Raw genomic sequence first — 24402 nt, 5'->3', positions numbered from 1 at the left:
CATATACTTTGTTGAAATCCCTTCATAGGAGAAAACACAATAGAAATACAGAAGGAGCGGTACGGTGGCTCACACCTGTAAGTAATCCTAGCACTCTGGGAGGCCCAACGGGGAGGATAGCTTGAGGTCAAGAATTCGAGGCCAGCCTGAGCAAGAGTGAGACCCCATCTCTACTAAAAATAGAAAAAATTAGCCGGGTGTGATGGCATGCACCTGTAGTCCCAGCTTCTTGGGAGGCTGAGGCAGGAGGATCCCTTGAGCCCTGGAGTCTGAGGTTGCAGTGAGCTATGATGACTCCACTGTATTCTAGCCATGAGGAAAGAGCCAAACCCTTTCTCCAAAAAACAAACAAACAAACAAACAAAACCCCAGAGATGTAAATTCAGGTTAATGACCCCTAAAGTTGTGTTTTGTTTATAGTATTTTACTCAAGCCTAGTACAAAATTATAAATGTCCTTTATGTTAATAAGCCATATCCCTGTTCATTTGTTAACCTTATTTTCTAAAACAATTGGATGACTTTCATTTCTACAAGTTCTTAGATTTGTTATCCATCTCTATGCCTTTGCATAAGCTGTTCCCTCTGCTTAAAATATCCTATCTGCGCTGTGGTCAAAGAGCTACTCTTTTAAGAAGTTAAACCTCCTCTATGACGCTTCCTTTTTTGTTCAGAGGTTCTTCTCTCTCCCCACCCCCTTCCTCCAATCTAGGTGCAGTGGTTTCCACCACAGAGCTGCCCCATCATGCAGACGTGGTGTCCTCCACTGTACCACTTGCAATATTGTAATCGGCTCACCTTTCTCTCCCACCAGACTCTGTGGATTCTTTGAGGGCAAGGATCATGTTTTATTCATCCTTACAGCCTCATCACTTACAACAGTATCTGATTTAATCTAGATGCTCACAAATACGGAGTGAATTTTGAGTTTTCCTACTTTCTGCATTTAATTTACTTCACATTTCTTTTAAAGGTTCAACCCTTTTCTTACTCTCTTTACATTAATGATCTCAAACTAGAGACAAACTGACCATTAGGGACTCAGGAAACCACTTTGGTTTTCTGACCTGTACAATGGAGCCAGTGACAAATCTATTTTGAAAGCCGGTAGTAAAAATGAATGCCTTACCTTCTTGAGAGAAAAATTCTAAATAAATAAAATGGGGGTTCGCTTTGGAAAATCCTTTGCAATATTTTACAAAGTTAGACATGTATCAACCTTATGATCAAGGAACCTTAAACTTCCATCAAGAGAACAGAAAAATAAATTGTGGCATATTCATACAGTGGAATACTCCGTAGTAATAAAAAGAATTGAAACTACTGACAGTAGTAGCTATGTGCAACATGGTTTTTTTTTTTTTTTTTTTTTTAAGGACAAGGTCTCCCTCTGTTGCCTAAGGTGTACTGCAGTGGTGCAATCACAGTTCACTGCAGCCTCAAACTCCTGAGCTCAAGCAATACTCCTGCCTCAGCTTCCTACGTAATCACAGGCGTGAGCCACTGAGTCCAGCGGTTCAACATGATTGACTCTCAAAAACGTTAAGCTGAGCTGGACATAGTGACACATGCCTGCAGTACAGCACTTTGGGAGACTGAGGCAGGAGGATTGCTTCCAGCCAGGAGTTTGTGACCAGCCTGGGCAACATAGAGATCTCATCTGCACAAAAAGTTTCTTAAAAAATTTGCTGGGTGTGGTGGTGCATGCCTGTAGTCTTAGCTACTTAGGAGACTGAGTTGGGAGCATTGCTTGAGCTCAGGAGTTTGAGGCTGTGGTGAACTGTGATTACGCCACTGCACTACACCTTGGGTGACAAAGAGAGACCCTGTCTCTAAGAAAAAAAAAAAAAAAATTAAACTGAACAGACCCAGACAAGAAAAAGGGAACATACCGTATGACTGTATGGTATCATTTATATGAAATCTAAGAATATGCAAAACTAACTTATAGAAATGAGAATAGTGTATGGCTCTGGTAGGGGAGGGGACAAACTGGAAAGTATTAGGGAACTTTCCAGGGGGCTGGATGGCAATGTTCTGTATCTTTATTGGGGATGTTGGTTATAAAGCTATGTACATTTGTAAAAATCACCCAATTGTGCACTTAAGATCTGTGCATTTTAGTACACATTTAAAAAAACTTTCCCAGTCTATTTGCATCTACATACATGTATACACACACGGATGTACATGTGCATACATACATACAAATGTACATGTATAATAACTGGTGTTCAGTTATTTACACTAAGACAGTAAGAGCAATGTACAGGCCAGACGTGGTAGCTCACACCTATAATCCTACCACTCTGGGAGGCCAAGTTGGAAGGACTGCTTGAGGTCAGAAGTTCGAGACCAGCCTGAGCAAGAGGGAGACCCCTGTTTCTACCAAAATATAGAAAAAATTAGCCAGGCAACTAAAAATAGAAACAAAAAACTAGCCGGGCACGATGGCGCATGCCTGTAGTCCCAGCTACTCAGACACACGCCCGCTTCCGGCGTAAGCGGTGACGCAAGGAAGGACGCCGGCACGCTCGGGACGTCGGCATCCTGTTTGGCGCTCTTGAAGGCCCCTCTCCAGGCTGTCTGACACGAAACAAATGTCAGCTTGTGGTGGCTGAGTGCCTCACTTTCTCAAGAAAGGAAAATATCCTCCCAGACTCTTCCTGTTCTTCAGGACAATCCTCTTCCCCAGAAAAGAGTCTCTTTCCAGCTGGCAGCGCCAGTCTCTTTCCTTCAGGCAGCGCCGTGGGCAGCCCGCAGGCCCTTGTAAGGCGAGCGCTGCGGCCCCGCCTCCTTCCTTTCGGCCGGAGCCGCCATCTTCCAGGTAGGGGCTGCGCGTGGCTCCGGGTGCCCGGCGTTCGGCGCACTTGAACCGCAGCCTTGTGGCTGCTGAGGTTGTGCATGGGGGCCGTAGAGAGACTGTCTAACCTGTCTGGGGCCCGCTGGAGTGGGAGGGTGGAACGAACCGTGTCCTTCCAGACGGCGAACAGCGTGCGCTGGGTCGGGCCTGAGGGCCGGACTGCGATGTCGCGTCTCTGCAGGGGGACACAGAAAGACGAGGCCGAGTCACTGGGGGTGAGGCTATTAGGGTTAAGTTGAAAAAGACTTCATTTTCGTCTTCTGTCCCCATGGCTTCAACCCTGGTATCGTGGGTGGATCTCTCGGTTAAGCTGTGTGGTGTCGCATGATCTGATACCTTTGGAACTCTTTTCACCGTGGTTTTTTAACCCCTAACCTTGTGATGTTGTCGGGTAGGGACTTATGGGGAGTAGGAATGGTTTTTAATTTTGGCCCCGGATGGCGATTGAGCAAAGGGAGAATAAACTTTAAGGTTGTACCACCCATGTTTTCCAGGAGGAGGTAATTGTTTGGCGAACTCTAGGGCAGCATGTGTTACTTGAGTAAAGGAACTCGGGAACAGCTGCGTATCTGGTTTAGAAGTTCAGGGAATAAGTTACTTAATGAACACTTCGTTGTAGTTTCTTATCTTTTTGTCTAGTTTGGGTATTAACAGCCAGCTACCAGAGTTGAGCAAACTGCAGGTTGCACCCCCACGGTGAATCCTAGTTGGCATATTTTTTGGTACGGGTTAAATTCTAAAGGGTCATTTTTTCCCACATTAAGAATTGTTTTGAAAAACGTATTCAGTTTTACTGGTGTGGGGTCTAGACAGAAAATGGTTTTTGTTGTTTTTTTTTTTAACTCAGGAAGATGGGTCTAGTGGAGGAGCGTGGACGTTACTGGTCTGCCACTTCCACAGTGACTCGAATCTGCAGAGCATCACTCCTTGTTCACAAACTTAACACAAGTTTATGAGCTTAATACAAATGCAGAAACTTTGGTAATTAGAACAGGGTACCTGATACTTAATATTTGCTTAGTTGTCTTTTTGAAGTATGTGTCCATTATAACAATAGTTTGGTTTTGGTGGGCTAGTTAAAACATTCTTATGTCTTCTTGCCACACAGATTTTATGAATAAGATACTTTGGTTTGGTAGTCATTCTTTAAAACTAATTAAGAGAGCAATTTATGTTAGAAAGCTCAACAAGTTTGGCCTGAATGGTATATTTTGCCTTAAAGGTAGGACTAATGGCCAGGAATGGCACTTTTGCCCTTGGATTACCAGAGAGGTATCAAAATAATTGTTTGGACCTTTTGGGAAACACAGGAGATGTTCAGTTCTAAGTGCCTGTAGGTGAACTTTTAGATGATAATTAGCTCCTAGTTACTATCGAGCACTTTACATGTGCCAAGAATTGCTAAGTTCTTTGTGGACATTACCTCAGTTATAAAAGTGTTGACTCCATTTTACAGATGAAGATGAGAGCTTAAACTTGGGTCTCCCAGCAAGTATGTCTTTTAGGTCGATGATTATAAAGCCTGGGTTCCCCTGCTTCTATGCTATGTATATCTCCTAGTAAATAGGTTTGAAATGAGTTGAGAGATTTTTGACAGTTAAATAGATCATTCACTGTCAGAAAATTTGTTTGATAAGAAAAGGGATTTAATATGCCACATAAAAATGTAAGACTGAGTTTTACTCTGTTCTCCAATAAATTATCATCTAATTGATAATCCCAGTGCCCTTGGCATTCTAGACTGGGTTTTACAGATACAGTGTGCTAGAAGTCCTGTTGTGTTTTTGTGTACTAATAGGAAATATATACTGGTTTGGATTCTCATATCCAAAAGAACTTTGGCAGTTCAGGCCACAAGCTTACTTGCTAAAATGATGGGCTTTTTGCCTTTTAAAAGAAATAATTGGTGATTCAGCTTTTTAGATTTTTCCCTAATTGTGCACTAATTCTCACATTGCTACTGAAATGCAAACATAAAATTACTGATTTTCTGTTTAAAGGAGCAAATGGTAATTTTCAGTTGTATTTGACTGTCACACTTTCTGGTTTCAGTAATTTGCCAAAATGACGAACACAAAGGGAAAGAGGAGAGGCACCCGATACATGTTCTCTAGGCCTTTTAGAAAACATGGTAAGTAGATCTAACCTCCTTGAGAGCAAGCATGGCACACATTTGTGTTTTATTAATACGTCAAGCAGAAATTTAATATAGTAGTTTTGTAACTAAATATCAGTGCAAGATTAAACTTTGAATAGAGATGTGTGATTTAGTAGACTGATTTTGCGTTCAGGAGAAATTGTCCACTAACAAGATTTTAAAATGTACGTAACTGTCAAAGGTGTTGAATGTGTTGAAAGCTAGTTGCATTTCTTTCACTCTAGACTTTGATACTGACTAAACCAAATTTTTTTATTTTGCAGGAGTTGTTCCTTTGGCCACATACATGCGAATCTACAAGAAAGGTGATATTGTAGACATCAAGGTAAATTGGGAAAATAACACTACCGAAGTTAGAGAAGTTGGGTTTAATTTAGTGTGGAAGTTCAGTGTATCCTGGCACTCTAGAGCTTAATGATGATTGTCTTTTTGATTGCTTAAAGCAAAGTGAAAAACACATTTCACCGGCTCTGAAAGCTCTTGAGTTGCCATTTAAAAGAAATCTTAGGATATCTTAGTTTAATAAAAGATTTTAAAAGGAATGGGAAATGCTAATATAACATTTGTCTCCTTAACAGGGAATGGGTACTGTTCAAAAAGGCATGCCCCACAAATGTTACCATGGTAAAACTGGAAGAGTCTACAATGTTACCCAGCATGCTGTTGGAATTGTTGTAAACAAACAAGTTAAGTAAGTAATGTAGTTCTTTGTGGCTAGTTGGTATCCCCGGTACCCCCTTTTCACTTTGCCAATTGGACTTATGTCTTTATTGGTCATTCAAGTGGGGCAAAGGAAATATCCTTTTAAAACTCAGGCAAACTGGTGTTTGTCTTGTATCCTGTCAAAGGAAACAAATGGAAATAGACTTACTGCAAAGTCTTAGACAATATGATATTAAGCAGTTTTGATATTATAAAAAAATTAATAAGCTTTAAATTTTATTAGTGATCTGGTTTTAGTTAAATTACTGTTGTTTCGAAGGTTATCACCTCATCAGAACAGAGCTTAAAAGTAGGAATGTTCTCAAGGCCTCTTCGAGTAAGATTAATAATTGATTGTAAATAAAGTAATCGAGCCACCTCTTTGTTGATTTCTGCTATCTGGTCAAAGGGTTCATGATTTATTTAATAAGTGATACTGCCAAAACAGTTTTTTGCATTTTTGTTATATTTTTGATGAAGCACTTAAAAGAATTTCTGCTTTCTCCAGGGGCAAGATTCTTGCCAAGAGGATTAATGTGCGTATTGAGCACATTAAGCACTCTAAGAGCCGAGATAGCTTCCTGAAACGTGTGAAGGAAAATGATCAGAAAAAGAAGGAAGCCAAAGAGAAAGGTACCTGGGTTCAGCTGAAGCGCCAGGTGAGAACTTGACCTAATAGTTTCTTAATTTAACTTCTTTTTTTTTTTTTTTTATGAAGGTGTAGGGCGTTTTAAGGAGGGGTGCTCAGTTGCCTGGTTTGTTTTTGTTGAGACAGTCTCACTCGCTGCCCTGGGTAGAGTGCAGTGGTGCCATTGTCGCTACAACCTCTGACTCCTGGGCTCTGCAGCATCCTGCCTCAGCCTCCCTGGTAGCTGGGACTATAGGCTCATGTGCCGCAATGCCTGGCTGGGTTTTTTTTTTTTTTTTTCCTTTCTTTTCTTTTTGGTAGAGATGGGGTTTCACTCTTGCTTAGGCTAGTTTCAAACTCCTGAGCTCAAGCAATCCTCTTGCCTCGGCCTCCCAGAGTGCTAGGATTATAGGTATGAGCCACCTTGCCCAGCCAGCCCTGACAAACTTTTGAAATTGTTGGTCCCTGATATTTCTGCTTGTATGAAGTTTAAGAATTGAGTCTAATTTGTTTGGTCTGGGAGCACTTAAAAGTTGAATTTTAATATTTTACATAGTTTATTCCCTTTTTTCTTTAATAGCCTGCTCCACCCAGAGAAGCACACTTTGTGAGAACAAATGGAAAGGAGCCCGAGCTGCTAGAACCTATTCCCTATGAATTCATGGCATAATAGGTGTCTCACACTTTGTGAGAAGCAGTGGAGAGGAGCCTGAGGTGCTGGGACCGGATCCACGCATAGCACACTTTGTAAGAAACATAAGAAAAGGACCTTGAGCCTTGCTGGAACCTATGCCCTGTGAGTTCATGGCATAGGAGACAAAACTAATAAAAGCCGCTAGACTCTAAAAATGTTTCTCTTCATTGTGTAGAAGTGTGGTGGCCCCTTTCCCAAAGAAATTCTTAAAGCACATTTTAATTGTGTCCTAATTCATTCATTGTGTAATGCCTTTATTATGCAAATTTGGTGTGTGTCTTGTTGAAACATATGAGGTGACTTATTGTGCAACAAAAATAAGTGGAAAGTTTATTCTATTACAGGTCAGCTTGAGGAAAGTTGGTTCTCATAATTGTATCATAATTTGAATAGCTAGAGTTTAAGGATGCGGAGTTTGCCTTTGAAGCCTACTACTTAAAAGTGGATTGTGTAGAGCACCCTATTCTCTGAATTACTTACCAGTTCAGAATTGCTTTGGGCATTCATGAAACAGAGCTCAGAAAATAGTAGTGTGATGGTGTTTGCCATAGGCCATGTATCCTGCTATAACAAATTACCACAGACCTGGGTAAACGATAGAAATTTATTTCTCAAGTTTCTGGAGGCTGGGAAGTCTCAAGATCAAGGGACGACTGGCAGATTTGGCATCTGATGAGGGTGTGGTTTGTGCTTCCAAGGTGGTTCCTAGTTGCTGTATCCGCCCATCCAATGTGAGCATTCATCCCTCTTCCCTCAGATGGGAGGGGCCTCTGCTAGTTCCTTCCAGCTGTTTTATAAGGCACTAATCCATTCTTGAGGGTTTGGCCTTCACTTCCCCTGAAATTCTAACTCTCAATACCCCTACAATGGGGATTAAGTTTAAACATGAATTTTGGAGGGGACATGACCAAACACTAGCATCAGTTTACTTGAAACGGAAACCTTGACTTAATCATTAAGTGTGCTTTTTGCTCCTTTTTGAAAACCATTAACTGTGACCCTAACCTTGGTCTTTGAGACAATGTCCTCACTGATCTTCCTCTACTGGGCATTAGTGGGGAACCGGCAGCCCGAAGGCCACAATTTGGCCCTCAGATCCCCAAGTGCAGCCCCTCGACCCCATCCAAACTTCTCAGAACAAATCCTATTAATGAAGGGATTTGTTCTGTAAAATTTGGATTGAGTCAAGAGGCCACACTCAAGGATCCAGAAGGCCACATGTGGCCTTTGAGGCCGCAGGTTCCCCACCCCTGAAAGGGGAAAAGAGCCTCATTGGTAGCCTTGAGCTTGCACTAATAAAGTGAGGTGAGGACCGGGTACTGCTTTGGAGTCCAGCAAACCTGAATTTGGATCTCATTGAACAGCTAACATAATTAGTGGTAGTTACTAACTGCCCCTGAGGATTCACATTCTAGTAGTAGAGGGTTGCATTTAAACACATTGTATTGGTCAGTGGGAAGTTTACCCATTTCTCACTACCACCACCAAAAGCAATGTTATTGCATCAGCTACTATTCCTGTTCTGTATTTTCCTTTTGAAGTTTGTGGCACAAACAAAAATACGCCCAGTTGAAGTCATCTTAAACTGTTACATATCCCTTCACATATTTTTTAATTGTCTTCTTTTTTATCCTAAATATCCTTCACATCCATCCCTTCTACCTATCTGTTCCTTTAATCACGCTTTCATTTCTCCCTTTATTATAGCAGCTTCCAGGTTCCACATTTACTCATGCTGTTACTATATTGCTAGTTGCTTAACCTATGTGACTCAGTTTTCTTACCTGAAAAGAGGGTAATAAAAGTGACTCCCCTTAAAGGGCGATTATGAGGATTAGATGGGACCACTTATAAAGCACTGGTGTCATACGGTGAGTATTCATTTACTGAAGGCTTTTATTTCATAATCTGCTAATTAAGAACTTTGCAAGTTTTCTCCACAACTGCCAGTCAGGAGTATTTTGAAAGTTCAAAATTAAGTCATTGCTCTCCAGTTAGCTTAAAACTCCTGTTAGATTTTAAGGGTATATATGACCCACTCTTTCTTGGGAGGCTGTGGGGAGGGGATGGTGTATTCTTTCCCTAACTATTTATAGAATTGAGAGGCCATACTTCAAAAAGTTGAGCTCTGTTAATAGATTGGTAATTATGCTAATTTTTTTGACCACTTAGTCTGTTTTATCCTCATGACAGTGTAGAGACGTGGGGACTACTGTGTTTTATGAGTGAGATAAAAGACTCAAGAAGGAAAAATAACTAGTCAGTGTTCACACTGCCAGAAAGCGGCAGAGCTGGGACTTGAACCTATGATCCTCTCGTGCCAAAGAGCTCTTTTAACGATGGTGCTGTTTGACTCTCCATTGTGGAGACCTAATGACTACAATAAGTTTCTGCATGTGCTGATGGGTGGGTGGTGATGCCAGACAATGTCTGGAAAACCATGCTTGGTTGAGGTATGATTGATTTAATGTGTGTAATCTGATGAGATTGGACATGTACAAACACCTGTAATATCACATATGTGATCTTTTGTAGTGTGGTTCCTACTAAATTGTTTTCCCTTTTCACTTCTTGTTAATGTTTTCCTACTTTATGCTTTAGCTGTTAGAAAAAATTATGTTTTTTTCTAGTTCCTTTGCCTTAAATAACCATACTTCCCTTTGTTCGATTGGTGAAATCTTGTGTGTCCTTCAACACTCACCTTAATTGTTATTTCATAGGCAATACCTTCCCTGTTGCAAGTGTTTTAAAAGAGGAATGAACAAAGTGCTTGGAATCAGAAAGCAGATTACTTCTGGTTTGAGTTTATCGAATAAAACCTTCCCCACATTTGTTTCTGTGACAGATGTATTTGCTTCTTGACAGTATATATTATTTTAAACTGTCTTCTCCACTACACCTGAAGATAGGAACTGTGTCTTATTAAACCTTGCACTTGTGGTGCCTGGTACATGGCAAGCATTCAATAAATACTTTTTAAATTAGTGAAAGGATTAATAAGAAAAACACTGCTTTTTTTAAAAAAAGATGAATAGACATTTCTATATGTTCAATCTTATTTTCTCTTGGACTTTACAAAACTGTAGTGTTTCTTTGACTTTTAAGGGCTAGTAACCATTTTGCTCGTGAGTAATTGGGATTGTTAAATCTCCCATGTGATGTGGAAAGATCAGTCGACCTCAAACATTCCTTTGTTCATTCTCCAACAAGTTGTGTTACCCTCACCTTCTGTAAAATGGTCACCTAAATGAGTAAAGGGGATTGGAACACATGATTTGTAGAGGTCCTTTGTGCACTTAGGGTCTATGATTCCATGTTTTACCATGACCGAGTGAAATAAAGTATAATTTTGACTTGTCAAACAGAAAATGGGGGTATAAGATGCCTCAGTTCAGGAGGGCTGGTGAAGTTGGACATTGAGAAAAGGAAGGATGACAAATAGAACTGGCTTGGGGGAACTGTAATCCTTAGGGCAGATATTCAGGAAACGAAAACTTTCCATTTGATGTATAGCATATCCATTTTCAAAAAACTCGAGAATACTATGTGCATAAAATTTTTTGGTATTTTAATCTTTTTTTAATGGATTTTTTTTTTATGAATTTGCATGTCATCTTTGTGTAGGGGCCATGCTAATCTCTGTATCATTCCAATTCTTTAAAGATAGGTTTTCTCACAAGCACAATACAGGCTTAAAAAATAATGTGTTTTCCAAATTCTTGATTCATTTTGATGAATTGATTTCCTAAAGGGTTGTACTAGTTTGCACTCTAACCTCCAATGAATGAAAATGCTTGTCTCATAGGATTCTCATCAGCATTGATTATTATTATAATTTAGTCTTTGCTAACTTGGTGGGAGAAAATGTTACATTTGTTTATTATTAGGTTTGGCTTCAGTTAGCTTCTGGAACACTTTCTGGTTTCCTTCAGCTCCTCTGTAGTCTTTGCTGGATCTGACTGTCTTTCTGACCTCCAAATACTGAAGTGCCTTTATACTCCGGATGATATTTAGCCTCCCAGGTTTGAATAATACCATTTATATCCTGACAATTACATTGCCTACAAAACCCTACATTGTCAGTACGGTGGCTACCTTTGTGACCTAATCTTGTACCACTTCCAGCCCCAAAGTCAGGTTCATTATCTTAGCCTCCTTGCTGTGCCTTTGATATGCCACGTACATTCTTGCCTGTGAGCTTTTGCACTTGGTGTTTCCTCTGTCTGGAATGCTTTTCCTTCATAGACCCCCATGGCTTGTCCTCTTTTTTTAGCCTCTGCTTGAATTTTATCAAGACTGCCCCTTAACATCCTATTAAAAAAAAACTTTCTTCATCATTTTCTATCTCTTTATTATTCTTTATAGTACTTATCACTATCGAATATATGTGTTATTTTGTTGAGTGGTCCCAGTTTTTGTCAACCTGTATCTATAGATCTCCCTTATTTAAATAAGAGAATATTTATTGGTGTCTACTGCACTGGGTAAGGAGGGGAAAGGAGACAAACACCATAAAGCCCTGTTCCTTAAGGAGGTGACAATGTGGGAGGAGCAGTAAACATAAAACAAGGCAAATAAGGTATTGGAGGAGCATAAATGGAGAAGAGGGAGACAGCTTGTATTGACAGGGCTCTCGTTTCACTGACTGTGCCTTGTCTCCTTTGGATGCTTGACCCTTTCCACTTGCTGTTCCTTGACTTCAGCCTACAGATTGTGAGAACCGGCAAATTAACCAAGCAGTCTTTCCTATGCTTTCCTCTTTCCTTTCACAGCAAATTTCCTGGTCGCCCACTGCAAATTTGGCTTCCGCCTCCACAGCTCTGATGAGACTGTATTCTTAAAGGTTACCAAAAACTTGCTAATTAACAAATGTAGAGACCTTTTCCCAATTTAATCTTATCTCCATAATATGTGACAGAGCCAACAATTTTTTTCTCTTCCAGAGGCTTCTGCCATCATACTTCACTCAGGTTCTTCTACGAACCTGACCCCCAACCCCCTTCTGCCCTTTCTAGCTCCTCACTGATGCTCCACATTTGTCAGTCTCTTCCTTCTCTGGAAGTTCTTCCTGGGTTAGCTAAGCCAGGGGTTCTCAAAGTATGGTCTCCCAGTGGGCAGCGTCAGCAGCATCTGGGGTGTTGTTAAAAATGCAGACCCTCCCCCCAGAAAAGAAAAAAACAAAAAATGCAGACCTGAATCTGAAATTCTGGGGTTGGGGCCTGGCACCCTGTATTTAACAAGCCCTCTAGGTGATTGAGATGCAGGTTCAAGTGTGAGAACCACAGATCTATCTTACGTTTTTAGACTTCTCTGATATTCTTGAGCCTTGACTTGCAGAGCTCACATTCTCTGAAGTTCCAGGTCTGCATTCCTATCTCGCTCTCGGGCAGCTCCATCTGGACGTCCTGCAGATTAGAGGGTTTTGTAAGTGGGGAGATGGATTAAGTTGAAACCTCTGAGCTTTGAGAAATATATTTGTGTTTTGATAAACTGTGTCTACATGAAATACAACTCCTTGTAAATAATGAGCAACCACCACAGACTGAATTTATAAGTGAACCCCTTACTCTCCAATTCTCTTTTCTTACACTTGTCAGTGAACATGAAGAAAAATATTCTACCTATAAAACTTTTCACCCTGTTTTTAAGTTAATAAGAACTACGATTATAAATGAGGCTGTGTGGCTTCTTGAGCTTTGGACTCTATCTCTTCTGATCTAGCCAGGTATCTTCTAAGGCCTTCTGTTATCGTTCAGTTGAAATCACTCTCAAGGGTTGGATGAACTACATCACACTCCTTTTCTGAAGTTTTCCTCTGAATGTTGTGGCAAAAACAAACAAAACACTCAAGTTCATAGGTTTATATGTCTTCCATATTCCCACTAGTGTATTAGTATCATTTTCTCTGCACTGGGATGGAAAAAATGCTAAAATATAATATAAACGATTGCTAAAATTTAGCAATAAAAATTGCTAAGATATAAACAAGGTAGGTTTATCTTATTCTTTTTTAAGCACAAGAGAAATACTTACAAACTGGATTTGAATTACTTGGAATATGAGTGTTTGTAGCATATTTCTTCATCCCCAGCCCCACTTAAAGGGGAAAAAAATTTGGTATTGTTCATGCAAACAACCTCCACGGATCTGCGAGACAAGCTGCTCGGTTATGAATAATAACAGTGAGGCAGCGTCTGCAGCTGTTGTTGCTGAGGTGGAAAATGTGCACGGAGCGGTGAATAAGCAGCCGTGGTTCTGCACCGGGAATCCTTTCAAACAGCAAAAGTGTGTGGCGAGGGCCACTCTCAGGCCGTCTTACAAAGCCGCTAACTAATGTAAGAGGCGCAGAGAAAATGTGCTCATACATACTTCTCCAGCAAGACTGGGATTTATGGAAATCATTGGGATTGAGAAAGAAGTGAAATGGGGTACTCTTTACTCTCTCTGTAGAATGAGATGATGACTTAGCTCAAGTGAAGATGCAATTTGGATTTTCTTTGTTCCACCAGAGAAGGAAGAGAGGTTTAGATTAAATTAATTGCTCATGGGAGATGAGTAAGTAAACAGTTTTAAGATTCTTGAGAGCAGAGAGCATATCCTATTCTTTGTAAGCTGCTAGCACTGAAGCTGTTGCAAGTACAGTCAGCTCTCCGGATCTGTGGGTTCTGCCTCCATGGATTCAACCAACAGCAGATCAAAAATATTCGAGGGAAAAAAAACTGTCTGTACTGAGCATGGACAGACTTTCATTCTTGTCATTATTCCCTAAACACTGCAGTATAACAACTATTTACATAGCATTTACATAATATTAGGTATTATAAATAATCTAGAGATGATTTAAAATATTCTGGAGGGCCTGGTGCAGTGGCTCAGGCCTGTAATCCTAGCACTTTGGGGGGCTGACGCAGGATTGCTTGAGGCCAGGAGTTTGAGAACAGCCTGGACAAGAAAGTGAGACTTGTCCCCTGTCTCTACAAAACACGAAGAAAAAAAAAAAAAAATTAGCTGGGCCTGGTGGTGCATGCCTGTAGTCCCAGCTACTCAGGAGGCTGAAGCAGGAAGATCACTTGAACCCAGGAGTTCAAGGCTGCAGTGATCTGTGATTGTGACACTGCACTCCAGCTTGGGTGACAGAGCAAGACCCTGTCTCTAAAAAAAAAAAAAGCATTTGGGAAGATGTGCATAGGTTATATGCAGCTACTACACCCTTTTATATCAGGAACTTGAGCATCCTCAGATTTTGGTATCCTGAGTGTGTCCTGGAACGAATGCCTCTCGGATATGGAGAAAGACTGTAGAAGGAGCTATCCTCCACAAGAACAGGGTAATAGCTTTCCACAGCCTCTTAATACATATTTTAGCATGGCATTCATTGCCATCCACAGTCTGGTCCCCAACGTTTTGGGGCACCCACTGCATCGTTCTCACTTTTGAGACTACTCATAGTTCCCCAAACTTGCCATTTACCTTCATGAATTTGCACATGCTGTTCCCTCAGCTTGACTTGCCTTCACCCTCTCCTGGTCTCCACCTATCAAATATTGCTCAGGCTTGCACACCAGCTCATTCCTCCCTGCAGCTTTCCCTGACACCCAGTTAGAGCTAACTCTCCCTGTAGTAGCTCCGCTGGAGCTTGCACCCTGGCCTGCCCTGGCCTTCCACTTACCACATCAGTCTTTATCCTGCCCTCCACACTGTTGGAAAGTGCCAAGATTTGAAATCAGACGGCTTGAGTGCTCCACCATTAAATGGCTCTATGACATTGGGTAAGTTACTCAACTTGCAGAAATGAAAGTCGTCCAATTGTTTTAGAAAAAAGGTTAATTTAGAAGAGTTTCTTTACCTATTTCACAGGGTTAATTAAGAATTAAGATTAAGTGAGCATTAAGATACTATTTGAGAACACAATTATTTGTAAACTCAACAGTAATTTAATTTCTCCACTGCAGGGATTTCTGTGAAGGCAGGCAGAAGTGTCTATGCTTTGCTGTCCCCCAGTAAGTGTCTGCTGTTCTTTGTGTTCTGCGCCAGCACTGTCACTGAGCCCTGCAGGGAGTAGACTTTCAGTAATTCCGACTGTTGAGTTGGAATCACGTGAGGAGCTGGTAGAGGGCACAGGCATGGCTCCTGTTCTTTGGAGAGCACCTAAAAGGCTGCTCTCCAAAAAAAAAAAAAAAAAAAGCTGGGCATGGTGGTGTATGCCTGTAGTCCCAGCTACTCAGGAGGCTGAGGCTCTGGGGCAGTAAACCCCGAGTTCCAGGACCTAGGGTAGAGAAGAAAGGTGGTTGACACTGTGCTATGGATGGGGGAAGGGATGCTCTCAACAAGAGGAGGGCCCTTAGCAAAGTTTTGCCCGAGGGCTAAAATTTAAGCTTTTATTTGGCTGGCAAAGAGTTAATAACCTCCCAAGTCTGACATTATTTGCATATTACCAAATTCTGCCCTTCACACTCATTCTAAACATCCACGGATTTGTGTATCTGTATCTATGCCTACGCATTTCTATTATCTTTTTAAAACCTCTTCAGCATGCGTGTGTTATATTGGTTGCACCACAATTTTACATAACTCTGGACACAAAGAAATCTAAAATGAGATAGCAGAACACAAGTAACAACAATTTAGCCAGGGCTATTTATAATTCTACAATTCAGTAGTTTATTGTCTTCACTAGAAGGTCACGGATTATCTTGTGTATTTGTACATGCAAAGAGCCTTTCCAAGGAGAATGGAATAACATTTTGAGTTCTTCTGAGCAGAGGTGCAATGTAAATGCAAAATGGAACATAATTATCACTGGGCAGAGAACAGTCTTCAAAATCTTCCTTATTAGGTGACCTTCAACTAAAATGGTCTTATTCCAGACAGGGAATGTAAAACAGGGAATGAGGTGAGGAGAGACAGAGACGCTCAAGATTCATCCAAGAAAGGGCTCTCTTTTCCCTTGAAAGTGCTGCATTTTAACTCCAGGAGAGCTAAGGCGGTTTATGGCCGTTCTCATTGGCTGCTGCCCAACAGTCATTCTCTCTTCTAGTTCTGGATTTCGAATGGGGGTAGCGATGTGTTCAGCTCGGGGAGGAACCATGATTGTCTCAGCTAGTCATGGCAATCCCCGTCGTCTTTGCTAGATTCCTGGATAATCTCTCTCCCAGCTTCTCTGCTCTGGCCGGTGTGATGTAAGGGAAAGTCCGCTGAGTTCTTGTCAGAACTGTTTTATTTCATAATAAAAGAGACAAAGCAAGAGAGTCCTTCCCTCCCTCCCTGTTTGGGTGAGGACTTGATGCTGCGGGAGCCATCCTGAATTCAAGGAGAGGTCAAGAGAATCTGAGACACAACAGCCCAGACGCCCATCCCGGAGCAGCACCACGACCCCTGGCCTGTGTTCCCTAAACAGTCATTGTCTTTATGATGCCTTTTCTTCCATCAGGGAGGAAGGTGCCCTGCTTCAAGTCTTTCCAGTTAAACTGCAGTTTCATGGAAGGAGATTGCTTTGTGAACAGCCAAAAGTTTGTACAGCTTAAATATGGGAGTTCATCTCAGGATGTTTCCTGGGACACTTCCTCCTGAGAGTAGGTTGCTCTCAAAACCAAGGCATTGGGACAATGGTCATAAACACAACTCCTGTCCTTTCTGGTTCATACAGTGAAAGCATTCATACATTTATTCATTCAGAAAGTCAGCCAGTGAGCAAACAGTTATTAAGGGCCTTGGCATCCCTGGCACCACTACGTGCTGGGTACTAGAGACACAAGCTAGAGTGCCTGCCCTCCTGGAGACAGACATGAAACAAATATTCCACCAGAAAGTAATGACAGTTGAGGTCAGCGCTGCCAAGGGTTCCCTGAGAGTAACTGCAAGGGAGTGGTGGGGATGATGGCAGTGATTGGAGACAGCTTCCCCAAGGAAGGGACATGTAACCTGAGTCACCATCTATTGTAGTCTACTTCAAGATAATTGAAGATTCTTCATTTGAGAAATGAGGAGAACAGTAGGGATAGAGAGGAGGAGACACAAAGAAATGTAGGCAGGTGAAGTGATGGAACTTGGTGATTAACCAATGTGGAAGAGAGGGAGTGATGAGAGTCGAGGATGGCCTCCAGGCTTAGGCTACTGGGTGGATGGAGCTACGTTCATTAGTGTGGTCAATTGCAAACATAGACCTCATCCTCTACGGCTCTCTGCATCCTAGCACTTTCAAATGTGACTTTGCTGCTCTTTCCTCAAAGGAGTAGAATGTACTTCCGTACCTCCTGAATTTGGCCTGGTCTCATGACTTGCTTTGGCCGACAGAATGCAGCAAAAGTGATGGGTTCCACCTTGGAGCCCAGGTCTCAAGACCCTTGTCCGCTTCCACTCATTCTCGTGGAACTCTGGTCAGCCACCACAGAAGCAAGCCCTGGCCCACCTGCTGGATGATGAGACAGGGGGCCCCATCACTGCCCTCCCCCATGGCAGTGGACAGACAGCTGCCAGACCAAGTGAGGCCACCCTGGAGCAGCCAGCCTCCTCCCACCCACCAGAACCTGGAAGCTCTCTGCAGATGCACCAAAGAGCTCAGTCACTGACCTGTAGACTTGTGAGCAACTATAAGTGATTGTTGTTCTAAGCCATTAAGTTTTGTGTGGTTTGTCATGCAGCAAAAGCCTCTTCCTCCCACTCTCCCACCCCCACCCTAAACTCCACCATGCACCTGGAAGTAAATCTTGAGCAGCGAAGCAAATGCATGACTCAAGCACACAGGACAGTATTAATGCTGGAGAGTCAGTCCAGGGCCAGAGCTTGCAGACAGTGGAATGCTCGTGAACTGTTCAGGAATGAGTCAATTCAGTTCAGCTGGTGCGGGAGGGGAAGGGGCTGTTTTGGGTGCTGAGCCGCAAACAGTTACTGCCCCCAAGAGGACTTCACTTATCCCTAGCCAGGTCACAGTGACTGCAGTTACCTCGTCTGATACTAATTCAGGGCTCTTGCTCCCTCCCTCCTTTTTTCCATATTAATGTCACCTTTCAGCACCTTTTGAAAAGAATAAAAAGGGCAACATTCGACAGGAATCTATCCCTCTCATTGTTGCAAAAGCATACAACTGGTTACTGTTTTTTCTATGCCTTTCCTCCACCAGTTCATAACTCGGATCTCAGGTTCAACCCCAGGGCTAGTGACCCAAGGCGTCGCTGCGGTGCGGAGGCGGCGGCAGGGCTAGGCCTGCCCAAGGGCCCGCCGTGCGCTCTAGGGACGGTGGCGGCATTCCAAGTCTGGGGCCCCACAGCCGCAGGTTCCTAGCAAAGCGCGTCAAAGGGTGATGCAGGCGCACGCCCGCGGTGACAGCCCCTCCACTCCTCGGGTTCCCGCCTGCCTCCTCCCCGCCGCCCCGGGAAGGGGCGGGGAAGAGGAGGAGCTGGAGGCCGTCACAGTCCCCGCCGCTGTCCGAGCCCTTTAAAAGCAGCTGACCTTGGCAGCCCCGCTGGCAGCTGCAGCGGTCCCGGCCCCCTCGTCCCCGCGCTCTCTGCTCCCGAGCGGACCCGGGTGCGGATCCCGGGGGCGGGAGAGGCCCGCGCGCTCCATGCGGCCGCTCAGCATGTCCGGGCACTTTCTGCTTGCGCCCATCCCCGAGTCCTCCCCGGACTGCCTCCTGCCCAAGGACATCAAACTGGCCGTGCTGGGCGCCGGCCGCGTGGGCAAGAGCGGTGAGTGCGGCGGGCGCTTCCCATCCGGGCGGCGGTGGCTGGAGGGTGGAGGACAGGTGGCATCTCGCATTCTCGCGCTCGGAGGGTCCCCCGTCAGTCCTGGTCTGTGTCCCTTGGCTGCTTTCCCGGGGCATTTACTCCGGGCTCTGGCCGGGGTTGGCGCCTGTTGGAGAATGGGGCTGGGAGGGAGTGTCCCTCCAGCCGTACCTTCACGGGAGGCCACCGCGCGGCACGCGCTCTGCGGAGCCTTGCGGGGCGGGCAGTGCCGCGGTTCCGCGGCGCGTCACTCCTCCAGTTCCCGGGGCTGTCCGGCTTCCACTGTCTTGTCCTATTTCTTCCTTTGATTTTCCTATTTCCTTTTCAGCGATGATCGTGCGCTTCCTGACCAAGAGATTCATTGGCGACTATGAACCGAACACAGGTTAGAATAATTTCATGCTCCCTGCTTTGGTGCCTGCATTTGTAATTTTTCTTTTCCTGATTGGAATGTGAGGATTTAAAAAGCGAACTCTCCATTCTCCAGGCAAACTGTATTCACGGCTCGTCTGTGTAGAGGGGGACCAGTTATCCCTGCAGATCCAGGACACTCCCGGGGGCATCCAGGTATGGACTGCAGGAGGAAACGGCTCACCCCGCCCAGACCACGCCGGGGGACCCAGCATGCGGGGCGCGCCAGCTGGGCGCCGGGGCCTGAGCAAGCCTGGAGGCGCTGTGATGTGTTTCGATGTAGGAGTGGGCTGTCCACAGGTGGGGGGTTAGAAACCCTCTAAAGGGGAGGGGGTCCTTAGAAGCCACTTCCCCTGTCAGCCACCGGACCTTAACTCCTCTTTGCCCCCGTAGTGGGCCAGAGAGTGCAGTCCATGGACCCATTAACAAAAAAAAAAAAAAAGAAGGCGGGTGCGGTGGCTCACACCTGTAATCCTAGCACTCTGGGGGCCCAGGTGGGAGGATTGCTTGAGCTCAGGAGTTCAAGACCAGCCTGAGCAAGAGGGAGACCCAGTCTCTAAAAAACAAACAAACAAACAAACTTTAAAAAAACAAAGTAGGTAGGATTCTGGTGGGACAGGGTCTTCTCTGGCAAGGACTGCTGACGTGCCTCTGTTACTGGCTGTTCCCTCAAGTTAGGAATTGCAATCAGGAATGTAACTTGATTAATAAGTTACTAATTGCTACTCCCTTCTAGGGAGGAAAGGTCTTGTGGAAGAATCCAGAGAAAGGAATTTGTTTCTGTAACATTCTCAAGAAGTGGATGTTAAAAATATTTTTATGGTTTGGGGAATAGATATTTATCTTGGCCGACTTTCAAAGTTTTGTTTATTATGAGTTAGTTTCCTAAAAGTTGAGCCATTCTGGTTTGAGGACATTCTTCAGTCAGACACAATTCACCAGAGACTGCTTGTCAAGCCAGGGGTTTAAAAATAATGCGTTGATAACAGCTAATAAAATAATCCAGGCAGACAGGGAGTTTGCCTGAGAATTTGCCCTTTCTGCATCAAAAGCCTCCTTCTGCAGAAGCTAGGTAGAACCTGGAAAGTATATTTAGTGATTTATTTTGCAAGCACGTTTTCAAGGGTTACTTTTATGTCATTCTGGACTTGTCTCATGGAGGGCTTCCTTGACCAGATCTCATTTTGACCTTTTCTCAGATCCAAGACAGCCTCCCCAAGGTCGCCGATTCCCTGTCCAAATGCGTGCAGTGGGCGGAAGGCTTCTTGCTCGTCTATTCCATCACAGACTATGACAGCTACCAGTCCATCCGGCCCCTTTACCAGTACATCCGCAAGGTCCACCCCGACTCAAAAGCCCCTGTCATCATCGTGGGCAACAAAGGGGACCTTCTGCATGCCCGGCAGGTGCAGACACATGATGGCATTCAGCTAGCCAATGAGCTGGGCAGCCTGTTCCTTGAAATTTCTACTAGTGAAAACTACGAAGATGTCTGTGATGTGTTTCAACATCTCTGCAAAGAAGTGACCAAGCTGCACAGCCTCAGCGGGGAAAGGAGAAGAGCCTCTGTCATCCCGCGGCCACGCTCTCCCAACATGCAGGACCTGAAGCGGCGCTTCAAGCAGGCTCTGTCTTCCAAAGTCAAAGCCCCCTCTGCGCTGGGGTGAACCATCTCAGACAGACTCGGCTCCTTTTCATTATGCATTTGTGCAGCCAAAAAGACTGGGCTTCTCCCTTTTTAATCACACATTCAGAGTTTATTTTTATAAAGACTATTGATTTTCAAGTGTATGTGTATTTCTGAAAATTCAAACAGTGATTGCTAGGAGCTGGATAGAGTTTTTTTGTTTTTTAAATAAAAAGGACTTTTTTTTTTACCGTAAGTGCTAAGCCACTTTTCCATTAAAGGCAAAATGGCAACATTGCTCTGTTTTCTAGCTGTCTTTTTATAGAAATCATACTTGCACCAGAGCCCAGAACTGCTCGATGCTTGCCCTCAGTCTGAACTCCGATTGGTGTCTTGCGGTAGGGAGGGGTTTGTGTAGAGGGAATCAGTTGTGGGAGAAGGAGAAGTATGTGGAGGAGGAAAGGGATTTGAATAACTGCAGGATATCTTTAATTAGGACACTTTGCCACAGTCATGAAATTCATACTGTGTGATTTTCAGGGAAAGCAGTACAGCCTGGGAGCCCATGCTAAAAAGTTACAAATCATGAGTAATGGCATTATTTATTGTTGCAAATGTAAGTTTATCCTCTTTACTCGTATTTAAAAAAAACAAAAAATCCTTTTCCAGTATTCCTTATGTCAGTAAACGGGCCCTACCATCCAAGAGTTGCCTCAAAATTCTCCTTTCCTTCTAATAGGGCACCAGATCTGTCAGCTTTCTCTCTCTCTCTCTCTCTCTCTTTTTTTTTTTTTTTTTTTTTTTTTGAGATATGGTCTCGCTCTGTCTCCCAGGCTGGAGTGCAGTGGTGTCATCATAGCTCACTGCACCCCCAAACTCCTGAGCTCAAGCGATCCCCCTGCCTCAGCCTCCCGAGTAGCAGTAGCGGGATTACAGACGGTGCTACCATGCCTGGCTGATTTCTCGTGGAGACGACTCTCGCTTTTGCTCAGGCTTGTGCTCTCTGTTTTTCTCTAAAGCCTCGCCCTCCCTCCCTTCATCTGGGCCTTTATTGCTCTCCCCTAGACTGGCAGGCAAGAGTCTAGGCAAGACTCAAGTCTCTTGGCCTCTGGAATGACGCCCTCTAATTCTCTCTTCACATCAAAACAAACATACTAAAACCACTCCTAATCATGTTATTTGCATGACTGAAAAAACTCTGCTGGTTTCCTTTTATCTATGGATAAAATAGAAATGAGACACGGCATCAAGCCTATTTACCACCTCTCCAGCCTTACAAAGCACACACACGTGTGAACACATGCACACGTGTACACACACCTCAGCGGACAGTCCGTTCCAACAGACCATTTGTCCTTCTTGGTGCACACCGGGCTCTTTCATGCCCCCCTGCCTTGCACGAACTATCCCTCTGCCTCCAGTATCTGTTCCTACTCTAAACCTGAGGGCTCACTAGCTCATCTTTGAAGACACTCAAGTCACATGCTACCTTCAGCCGTGGGATGCCTGCCCTGAGTCTCCCTCTCTTCCTGGGGCATTTGTGATAGACCCCAAGTGTAGCTATCTGTCACCCCCATTGAATAAAGCCCCCCCCCCCTTACAGGCAGTAAATGCATTTTCTGACTTTGTATTCCAAGTTGCTAGTTCAGTTCTTGCCCACGGAGTGATAGATGTTCAGCAAATATATGATGGATAAATGAATGAATGCACTATTGTTTGATGCCAAGGGACAATAATGGAAAATTACAATGAAACAAATTGTTATTTCTGCAGAACAAGGACACGTGTTCTGAGTAGTTAAAGATTCCTGGGGCCGGTCGCAGTGGCTCACGCCTGTGATCCTAGCACTCTGGGAGGCCGAGGTGGGAGGATTGCTTGAGCTCAGGAGTTTGAGATCAGCCTGAGCAAGAGTGAGACCCTGTCTTTATTAAAAATAGAAAAATTAGCCAGGTGTGGTGGTGAGTGCCTGTAGTCTTAGCTACTCAGGAGACTGAGATAGGAGGATGGCTTGAGCCCAGGAGTTTGAGGTTACAGTGAGCTAGGATGATGCCACTGCACTTTAGCCAGGACAACAGAGTGAGACTCTGTATCAAAAAAAAAAAAAGTTTCTTTATTAGCAGTGACAGAGAGGAACTGATACATGCAGCTTCTGCAGCTGCAGGCCCCTATCCTTCCACTCAGAGTACCCCTGTCCAGACCGGTGATGTTAGCACCACTTTTCCCTATAGTTGAGGAAAGTCTACCTATGCAAAATGGCTTGAAGGATTTAGAAAATTAGATAACGCATTTCTGGAGGAGTGCCCAGATAATTAAAGAAACACATTATTTTGGGTTCTATCACCTTTTAAAGAGTGCCTTAATTTTCCTTACTAGTTCGCATGCCCTCGAAACAAAAGGAGTCCTTTCTATCATCACTCACTCCTGCTTCCTACCACACAGCTTAACATTGCAGGTGTAGACACAAGAACAATGGATTCTCCTAGTTCTTGCCATGCCTATGGCGCGTCCAGATTGCCACGTGGTGCCAGGGCCTCCTCCACACTGAGGTCAAACATCCATGGGGGTTTGGGGGGAGTTAAATCATCATCTGAAAGCTAAAGAACAAAACAAGAGATGTCACTAGGCAAGTTTCAAGTTTCAAGTGAGTGAATGGTAAGAACAAAAAGGACCCTTGAGCTCCTCAGAGGAGCGCAGGCTGGGGATCAAAGGGGTCCAAGATGAGTCCCAGGGCAGTTTCAAAGGGTCTCACAGCCTCTGTGGGCTCAGGCAGGCTGATGGGCCTGAGTAGACAGTGCTTCACCCTGTATTTTTCCTGTCCTCAGCATCACAGGCTCGCTGGTCTTGCAGGGACCTCACTGCCCCTGGTCTCTCTTTCCCAGGCCTTCTGCTGATTGGCAGTGGAGCCTCCTGAGGATTGTAGTACTTAGGGAACATCTGGAAAGCTCTGATATAGTAGCCCTGGAGATGGAAGTGCCCGTGGAGTGATCAGAGGCGGTTAGGGCAGGAAGTTGATTATGCGTGCAGGGGAGAGACCAAAGCATGTGGGCTCAGCTGGGCGCTGAGGAAGCACTTCCATGGGAGGCCAAGCTCTAAGCCAGCCTCCCTGTCCCTCAGAAACGGGGAGGGCATCATTGGGAAAGCCTTGGGTGTTACAATTTAGCTGGCCAGGGCAGAGCCCCTAAAGCACTGGACAGAACAGTGGGCAGAACATTGAAAACTTGGGTGGGTGTGGAGATGACAGTGTCTCTATATTTTATCCAATAGTTTTGCCTTGACTCTGAGGTGTTGAGACCAGGGAGAATTTATCTGCATCCTCATGCGGGGGCTGGGGTTGCAACTTCCCCGGGTCTCCCTCCATCCCCTCACCGGTGAGATCTTCCTCCATGCCAGCACTCAGCCTCCTGGTCAAGGCTCCATGACTGATTCTGCTCAGTTAGAAACTCTGCAAATGATTTCATTCATGCTGCACTCAGCGTGGTTCTGGAGACATGGCTGCCATCCAGATGGCTGATTGTACATCCTGCACACATTCTGCACTTCACATGCAACTCCGGAGAAGCACTCAAATAATGGAAAAATAAGTCAATTATAACAGAAGAA

The 24402-nt window shown here is 44.2% G+C and overlaps 2 protein-coding genes and 3 non-coding genes across 6 annotated transcripts; 4 read left to right on the top strand and 1 right to left on the bottom strand.

Moving 5' to 3' along the window:
* Nucleotides 1-2756: 2756 nt before the first annotated feature.
* On the top strand, nt 2757-7247 carry RPL21 (ribosomal protein L21). 2 transcript variants are annotated; one of them, XM_069467412.1, is made up of 6 exons: nt 2757-2826; nt 4915-4993; nt 5284-5345; nt 5599-5711; nt 6231-6381; nt 6931-7247. In XM_069467412.1, the coding sequence occupies exons 2-6, from the start codon at nt 4927-4929 to the stop codon at nt 7018-7020; spliced, it is 483 nt and encodes a 160-aa protein (XP_069323513.1). In that variant the 5' UTR covers nt 2757-2826; nt 4915-4926; the 3' UTR covers nt 7021-7247. The 2 variants fall into 2 exon arrangements, with proteins under 2 accessions (XP_069323513.1, XP_069323514.1); XM_069467413.1 differs by lacking the exon at nt 2757-2826 and adding an exon at nt 2870-3077.
* Nucleotides 5429-5499, top strand: LOC138383096 (small nucleolar RNA SNORD102). Its single transcript, XR_011233541.1, has one exon. It is a non-coding gene; the product is annotated as a small nucleolar RNA SNORD102 (small nucleolar RNA).
* On the top strand, nt 5752-5877 carry LOC138383109 (small nucleolar RNA SNORA27). Its single transcript, XR_011233554.1, has one exon. It is a non-coding gene; the product is annotated as a small nucleolar RNA SNORA27 (small nucleolar RNA).
* A 3375-nt stretch (nt 7248-10622) lies between the features above and the next one.
* On the bottom strand, nt 10623-10727 carry LOC138383080 (U6 spliceosomal RNA). The gene has a single exon (XR_011233531.1). It is a non-coding gene; the product is annotated as a U6 spliceosomal RNA (small nuclear RNA).
* Nucleotides 10728-18530: 7803 nt separating this feature from the next.
* Nucleotides 18531-21041, top strand: RASL11A (RAS like family 11 member A). Its single transcript, XM_069467411.1, has 4 exons — nt 18531-18728; nt 19093-19149; nt 19252-19331; nt 20375-21041. The coding sequence occupies exons 1-4, from the start codon at nt 18605-18607 to the stop codon at nt 20840-20842; spliced, it is 729 nt and encodes a 242-aa protein (XP_069323512.1). The 5' UTR covers nt 18531-18604; the 3' UTR covers nt 20843-21041.
* The last annotated feature ends 3361 nt before the right edge of the window (nt 21042-24402 follow it).

This window comes from Eulemur rufifrons, chromosome 4 (genome assembly GCF_041146395.1).
Source record: "Eulemur rufifrons isolate Redbay chromosome 4, OSU_ERuf_1, whole genome shotgun sequence".
Classification (NCBI taxonomy): Eukaryota; Metazoa; Chordata; class Mammalia; order Primates; family Lemuridae; genus Eulemur; species Eulemur rufifrons.
This window is presented reverse-complemented; position numbering and strand designations above follow the sequence as displayed.